Source organism: Echeneis naucrates, chromosome 7, assembly GCF_900963305.1.
Source record: "Echeneis naucrates chromosome 7, fEcheNa1.1, whole genome shotgun sequence".
Classification (NCBI taxonomy): Eukaryota; Metazoa; Chordata; class Actinopteri; order Carangiformes; family Echeneidae; genus Echeneis; species Echeneis naucrates.
In genome coordinates, this window is record NC_042517.1 from 14,268,776 (window position 1) to 14,276,872 (window position 8,097).

The 8,097-nt window shown below is 41.2% G+C and overlaps 1 protein-coding gene across 2 annotated transcripts; it reads left to right on the forward strand.

Annotated features, from left to right (window-relative positions):
* The first annotated feature begins 123 nt into the window (after positions 1-123).
* Positions 124-6,828, forward strand: tnnt2a (troponin T type 2a (cardiac)). 2 transcript variants are annotated; one of them, XM_029505740.1, is made up of 14 exons: positions 124-161; positions 352-362; positions 1,077-1,133; positions 2,439-2,480; positions 3,651-3,671; positions 3,865-3,889; positions 4,474-4,537; positions 4,638-4,754; positions 4,852-4,929; positions 5,014-5,124; positions 5,210-5,319; positions 5,484-5,574; positions 5,657-5,697; positions 6,678-6,828. In XM_029505740.1, exons 1-14 carry the CDS (start codon positions 124-126, stop codon positions 6,709-6,711), a joined length of 840 nt encoding a protein of 279 aa, XP_029361600.1. In that variant the 3' UTR covers positions 6,712-6,828. The 2 variants fall into 2 exon arrangements, with proteins under 2 accessions (XP_029361600.1, XP_029361599.1); XM_029505739.1 differs by lacking the exons at positions 124-161; positions 352-362; positions 1,077-1,133 and having other exon boundaries at positions 2,371-2,480; positions 3,642-3,671.
* Positions 6,829-8,097: the final 1,269 nt, after the last annotated feature.

Genomic DNA, 8,097 nt, shown 5'->3' on the forward strand with positions numbered 1-8,097 from the left:
GAGTTAAAACTACAGGAGCCGTAGACTGTTGTGAGAATGTGAGGGGCTGCGTGATTTCTTGGGAAATTCACTGCATCTGTTTAATGTTCAGATCTACTGCTGGACACGTGAACGTTCCCAGCCATGTCAGACAATGAGGAAGTGGTGGAGGAATATGAAGAGTAGGTTCAAACTAGTTTTCATTTTGATGCTTAAAGACAAAATTTAAATGATTTCTGCTTAAACATACTGAACATGCATGTCTTTTATAAAGATGGCTTTATAGTATGACAATGTGATGACGTGTTTCTGTGACTCAGATCAGAATAAAAATAATGAATATATGATTTTTTTTTTTTTTCTTCTTTACAGGGAGGAGGAAGGTAAGAACTCATGGGAACCATGACCCATATTCATTACAATATACTACATAAAGATTTAAATGGCTTTAAAGACCTGTAAAAGCTAGGTCGTTGCAACACCCGTAAAAAAAAAAAAAGAAGAAAAAATGTTTGTTTGTCTAATCAGCATGTCGTTTCTGTAGCTGCAGGTTAGAACAAAGAAGCCTAGTTGTATCAACAATGTGAATGAGCAATACACACAGCCACAAAAAACTGGTGTGCTTTTTTCTTTTCCTAATTTGACCTTATCACTGTGCAACACAAAGTGTTTTTGCACCAGAAAACTTCCTTGTTGATTCATAGACTCAATTTTTTTGTTGAAAATCCACAGGATTCTGAAGGCGATCCCTCTCTCCCTGTTAGGCTTTATTATTAGTGCCACGACAGTGAGTTTAGCTGTATGCGTATAACATGACTTACTGTAAACTGTAAACGCCCACTGTCATTTCATGATGATGTCATTGTTATTTCCTTCTGTGTGTCACCCCGGCTGCTTGATTCATGTGGCAGAGCAACAGGTGGAGTGGTAGACACGGTTTGTCATGGCTGCTCACGTTTCACCGAGCGTACCGATCACTGACACTGTTGAATGAGTCATGCTTTCACTCACCCAGCTCTGAAAGATGTTTGCTGTTTACTGGGTGATTACCTGAATGCTGCTGGCTGCACTAATCAGATCTGTGCTTTGCTCAGCAGAGGAGCAGGAGGTAGAAGAGGTGGAGGAGCAGGAGGAGGAGGAGGAGGCGGAGGAAGGTAGGAGGTAGTCCCGTCAGTTGTCATCCAGCTGATTTCGGTGAGCTTCGCCTTCAATTAGAAACAGTTTTGTGAAACGGCGCACATGCTTGAAAACAGAAACCAACCAAAAACTTCAGCCCCTGGAATTATACTTTAGAGGTTCCAAAGGAAATTGATGTTTGATCAGACAATATTCAAAATATAGCATGCATATGATTTTTCTTTCTTTTCTGCTGCAACCAAATTCACCTGACCTGAATGGGAGTGTTGAATGGAAAACTTGAATTTGAAGCTGGATCAGTCACTTCAGAAATAATCAGAAATAATCAGAAATAATCCACTCATGGCCTGTCATCTGCCTCACCTTTAAGGAATCTTCCACTGATGTAATTGTCATTGATCAGACTCTTTTCTATCAGCAATGGAAGCTACCAAATATCCATGAAACAAACACAAAGTCAGTCTCTGATTTCTTTGTCACCTGGTTGGATCAGGCTACTGGGGCCTCGAACTGTTGGTTCTCTCTCTCTCTCGCTCTCGAAAGTTCCCAAAGATTGTCCCCTGATTTTAGGGTTAAGTACACACACTTGCACAAGAGCAACATGGTTTGCTTCACTTGACATATAATACACAAGTTTGCTATTGTTAAACTATTAAGCACCCTTTTGGGCCAAAGCCTACTGAAGCTGAAATGACTGATTACTTCTGTGATGGCTGTTCACTTTAGCATACCTGGTCACTGAAGACCCGTAGTCTATGAATTCATTCCAACAGAAAGGCAAATTAAACATCCATCCCATTAACTTTGGTGCTAACGTCAGAGAGCTCTCCTCCACAGTAACAACAGCTTCGGTCATGTTACTGCTGTGACCACGTGAATAATGAACGACAGACCCGAAGACCTGCAGTTATGAGTCGTGAACGAATCACTCATTTCTACACTGAACCTGCGCAGCAGCCATGAGACAGAGTCAGACACGTCACTACTGGTCCCTTGGTATTTTTCTGAAAGTCTTTCCACAGGGTTTGGACAATCCATGAAAGTCCATAAATAAAGTGGCTCCATCAATCAAACTAACATAATGTAGCAACTCCAAAAATATAATGATATAATGATCTCCAGAAATAATGAGATAAAAGACAAAGGGGGGGAATACACATTCAGTTATGTTAGATGATTTTTCATTCCTTTCAACATGAACTGATGAAAAGGCATTGACAGGAAAAGTGTCTTTTGTTTGTCTAAGGAATTCAGTTTACACACCCCAATGCAGCTCACAGTCGCTGTTCAACTTTACTTTCTACCAGAGACCACACAGGAAGAAGACACAACTGCTGCAGATGAGGAGCAGTGTGAGCAACAAGGTGAGAGTTTCTCCTATCGCCTGTGCATGCAGATGTCTAGTCTGTGCTGTCTCTCATCAAAAGAGTTTCAAAATGTACGACAATGTGTTGACAACAGAGTGATTCATCTAATCTCTCGGTCCTCATGAGACAGATAGACGAGAGATGACACTTGTCTCAGTCGCTCTTGACTTTGGCATTGGTATGTGGCATTGTGCTCTTGAAAAGTCTCATTGTGTCTGTCTTAGTCACAGCAGACACAGCCTCTGGGTCAGACTAATCCTTAAACCTCCCATAGAACTTAATCCAAATCTGGTGTTCATTAGTCACAATTTGGTCATTGCTATCATACTGCCGCTTTTAGGTATCGCTCTCTTTCTTAACTCTTATCCTTCGCTCTCATGCCATCAGTCACATGTCTCTGCAGGGAGGTTAGTCAGATTCATTTCAGTCAACAGCCAATGAAGCATGCATCCACTCTTGATTGATGTGTCGCACACAATCTGCAAGAGAGAGCGAGACGTGCTGTGCTGCAAGAGAGCTTTGTGAACGCAGTCTTTCCACTGCGAGTTCAGTTTATGGGCTTCCTTTCAATTCATCAAAATGAAGCGTCTCTTGCAACGGCAATCTTGGTCTGTCTGCCACGTTATTCCAGACTTCAAAATGTGAAAAAGTGCCAGATGGATTATCATCATATTAATCTCTGTTTAGTTTCACAGTGTTTCAAATTCGACCTATCAGAAATATTAACATTGGCAATATGTGCATGTTAGCACACTGACTGTAGCATGTAGCTCAAAGGTCCAGTGGGCGTGTAAACTCGGCTGTAGTCACATAAAAACGTCGGAGTTTGATGTTACCATAAAAACTAATGCCAACGCTTTAACGGCTTTTGTTCTTTCTTGTGTATCATTCATCATTGATTTCATAATTTATTGCTGTTGAATGCTTAATGCACATCTCACTTCCCCAGGGTGATATTCAAGATGAACTAAATATGCAACACTTCGCTGTTGCCAACACAGGAAAGGCAACAGAACCTGATTAATGTAGTGCTCTGTTTCCGTCTTTTCATGCATTGTGACATTATTTTGTCCGTCAGCAGTAAAACATTTAAGCTTACTCCCTCAAAATGCCCAATCCGTTACCACCCTCTTAAACCGTTTTCCTTTTTGGTTTCAGATGAAGAAGGAGAAGCAGAAGAAGGGGAAGGTAGCATTGTTATTCTAAACTGCATCAATATGTTTGCCAGCATGTAAAAAAAATAAATAAAAATCAACCTTGATCTGAGCTACATTCTCAGCTGTTACAAGCTCACAGAAACCTGCCACCATTTCTCTGTAGGATTATGATTAGATAATATATTCGACATGTTGAAAAGCTCATCTCTATCTTTGCTCCGTAGAAGAAGAAGCCAAACCCAAATTCAAGTAAGTGAGCTCGCAGACTTGAGCAAACACATATCATTTTTGACATTACTTTTTACAAAAACCAAACAATTTTGGGAGAGCAAATTCTACTTTTTGCTAATTTATTAGCATTATTAGCATTTTTTTTAGAGCGAGAAAATCATCAGAACTCTCACGTCAGTACAATAATGGACCATCGCCTCCGATCAGCAGTTGCTGTACCACATTTTTTTTTTAAGTGAAATGACTGATAATGGGAAAAGACATATTACAACATTCATTACTTTTCTAGAGATTGCTGCATTATCAAAGTATTTTAGCCTGGTTCACATTACACCTGCATTAATGTCTTGCGCATAGGAAAAACTGCAGTTCCAGACCTTGTAATATACAGCACATAGATAAAATCTACCTCTGAATGTTCACAACATGCAAAGGCAAAGACATGAATGAAGAGAATGTCGGAACATTTTCTGTGGTATGTTAATGTTGTTGCCAATGGCATTTTACAATTTGACATTCAAAGCAAATTTGACACTTTCTTTTTTAAACTAGAATCTTTCTTACTGTAACCGAAAACTCACTGAACTGCTTTTTCTTCCCAGGCCATTTATCATGCCAAACCTTATTCCTCCTAAGATTCCAGATGGTGAGAAAGTGGATTTTGATGTGAGTGACAGCAGCAGAACAGAGGGCCATTTACAGAACATGCACATGGCACAACTGATGCCACATTATTTTAAACCTGTATATACCCCTGTTTCTGTAGGACATACATCGTAAAAGGATGGAGAAAGACCTGATGGAGCTTCAGACTTTGATTGAGGTTCACTTTGAGAGCAGAAAAAAGGAAGAGGAGGAACTCATTCAGCTCAAGGAGAGGATTGTAAGTGACGTGTGCCATTGCTTATCTAATGTAACCCCATTTACACAATCCGTAAAGTGGATTGCATTACGTTAAAATGCTCTACTTTATTGTGCAGGAGAAGCGGCGTTCTGAGCGAGCTGAGCAGCACAGGATCCGTAGTGAGAGAGAGAAGGAGCGACAGAAGCGACTTGAGGTAGAGTCACTGTCCACCTGCTGCGATGTAACCTAACCAAACACCTCCATTTCACACATTCTCTCTCAATCCATGTTTCTCTAGGAGGAGAGAGCTCGTAAGGAGGAGGAGGAGGCCAAGAGGAGAGCAGAGGATGATGCCAAGAAGAAGAAAACCCTGACAAGTCTCCACTTTGGAGGGTACATGCAGAAGTTGGTGAGCAAGCATGAGGATCATTGGGGGGGTTTCAAAGTTAAAGAAGTGGTACGTGAGGCATGAATCATTTCACTGCCCCCCACAGACAGAGAAACGGAGCGGCAAGCGGCAGACTGAGAGAGAGAAGAAGAAGAAGATCCTGAGCGAAAGACACAAATCTTTGGAGATTGAGAACCTGAACCAAGACAAGCTCAAGTAGGTCGAAAGTTACCCTCATAATCAACACCCTAAACGTAAGAGAGATTCTCTGTGTGATTATAAAACATCATTCCAAAGGGGAATCACAGACACTGACGAAAATAATGACTACGAAAAAGCAAAAAACAAAACACAGAGTGAAATTTTTGTGTGGCTCTCAGGGACAAAGCTCAGGAGCTGTGGGAGTGGATGTACCAACTGGAGGCAGAGAAGTTTGAGCTGCAGTACCAGTTCTCCAGACAGAAATATGAGGTACATGCGGGTAAAGGTGCATAACATATGTACTCAAACTAAGAGCTCAATAGAGTCCCATTTGCATGTTATCTTGTTTCAGATTAATGTGCTGAGGAATCGTGTTAGCGATCATCAGAAAACGTGAGTGAATCCTTTTCTCTTTTCAACGTAGCACATATTCTTTTCCTCGCAGATGCATCTGCTTACAGATTATGGCGAAAGCAAACTGTCGATACCCAGGACTCTACCCATCCAAGGTGTTGTCATCGCAACTTTGTTCCAGTGGAACATCTGCTTAGCTGTAGCTGTTTAACCGAGATAAAAACAATGTTTCCGCCTGCCAAGGCAGACAGCCCCAGAGAAAAAGAGTGACTAACAGCTTAATCACCTTTAGCACGGAACATTGTTATTTGTACAACATCCAGTTTTTGTGTTCCATACAAGCTAAATAACAATAATTAATATTACAATCTAATAATCTTAAATCTCATGTGTTTGATTGCTCTCACATGTTTTGTGCAGTTTGCACCTTAACATGAATCCAAAAGTGAAATTCTGCATAAATGTCACTCAGTCCTCGTGCTCAGGGCTGTTATCTGATGGTTTAAATTACCTTTCAAAGCCAGTTGACAAAAAGGTGAACTATGTCTCATGATTTGAGATTACAGCAGACATGTGCAGGAATCCCAATGAATTTGTTAAGAAGCTACACGAATTACACCATGAAACTGTGTGAGTCCTTGTCACGTAAATCATTGTGTTGAGAGATGACTTCGGCCTGTAACTGCCTTTTGGTGCTCATTCTTAATTTAATGGCATTTTGAAGCCAGGCGGTATCCGCCCCAGATCTCCTTTGCTCACAAGCCCCCCCAAGGCTCAATTAGTTTGACTGAGCGAGCTGGCTAAACGGCTGGGTGAGGCAGTCAGGCAGGTCAACTGTCACACCCATTACTGACACTGTGAGATGACTGATTATGTTTCATTCTGCGTGATGCTCGTCTTGTGATTTTTGGAGCAGTTTGCGGACGATTCTGCAACCTGAAAAGCGCTTTTCTGTGTCTTTTTGTGGACAAAAATGTTCAACCTGATGTCTGCCTCCTATGCTTGTTTGCTTTCAACAGATCTAAGAGGACCAAGAGAGGTTTGAGGAAGTAGATGCTGACGTGCTAAGTGAACACAAAGTGTCACCTCCATGGCTTTTCCGCCATCCTTCCCCGTTTCCCTAAACCGCCACCTGCAGAAGGAATCACAGCCAAGTCATCCGGTTTTCCTCTTTCCTCCCCATCATTTGAAGCAGAGATTGTGTTTTAACGATGTAAATAAACTCATCTCACTTGAATCACTTGCTTCTTGCTATTCTAGACTTCTGACTGCAGGTGCAACTGTTTGTTTAGTGGAAGTCAAACCAGCACAGAATCAACATGACTGCAAGCAGCTTAAAGACAAGACAGCAAGAAACATCTTCCTACACGGAGACAGGCTCCGACATGACTGACTCCCATGATGCTCCCTGACGCAAGGCCCAGACCTCACCCAGGGCAGGCACACACAATCAGACACACAGACACACACACTCCACTTCGCGTTCTGCAGTATGAGTAACTCTTCTAAAAGTGGATTTCGGGGACAACATTCTTGGTTTTGATAAGACAGGCAGATTAAAAAAAAAAAAAAAAAACACTTCAGTCATTCATGTGGATTTCATGTTGCACAATATTCAAGCAAAGATTCCATTCAGCAATAATGAGATTCATGAATGTGAGGTGAGATTTTAATCAAGCATACATACACACATACCACAGTAGTCTTTCATACAGAGGGAAACCACACAGGCACGGAGACACAAACGAACAAAAGGCCCCAAAAGCAGGGTTCAAATCCAGACCACAGTGCTGACCACCGTACCACCATGCTTTAAATCCAACATCTCCAAAAATACATTTGGCATACAATATTCCTCCACAACCCAGAAACAGAAAAGCGGTAGAAGATGGATGGATGAATATTCCTGGTTCAAAGTGATTTTAGGAATTATTTAAGGAATATAGATCTATTCGCCATCTCTGGGACACTGAGGCTTTCCTTATTCTGCCACAGTTGGGTATTATTTATCAGCAGACCGTGGAGAATGTGATAATTGATTTGTCTTTTCATCAACCTGTCAAGCAACGGTGGCAGAAACAGCAACTGATTTTCAACAGTGCATTAATGTTTTCAAGTGAAATGATGAAGCATGACTGAGTAAACTTTATGCCGTGGAAGAATAAACAAATAGGGGAAAATTTCTTACTATACAAAACACAGTTCAGCCATTTCTCCAAATTGAGAAATTCAAAATCCTGCCTAATGTTTCTACACCAGTGCAAGAGGAACGCTGACAAAGTCAGCATTTGGAATTTAAATTGACCTAAAACTGTTTCAGTGGAGTCGTCTCATTTTGTTTTCATAGCTGTTCTGTTAGTCAGGGAACAGCATGCACACACAAACGCCACAAACATCCAGCTAATTAGTTCAAGGGCTCTAGAAAAAAATGATAAACAC

Coding starts and splice junctions, on each gene's coding strand:
- tnnt2a (XM_029505740.1), top strand. CDS start 124: ATGTCAGACAATGAGGAAGTGGTGGAGGAATATGAAGA. Junction 2,481..3,650: donor GGAGCAGTGTGAGCAACAAG/GTGAGAGTTTCT, acceptor CAGATGAAGAAG/GAGAAGCAGAAGAAGGGGAA. Junction 3,672..3,864: donor AGAAGCAGAAGAAGGGGAAG/GTAGCATTGTTA, acceptor TTTGCTCCGTAG/AAGAAGAAGCCAAACCCAAA.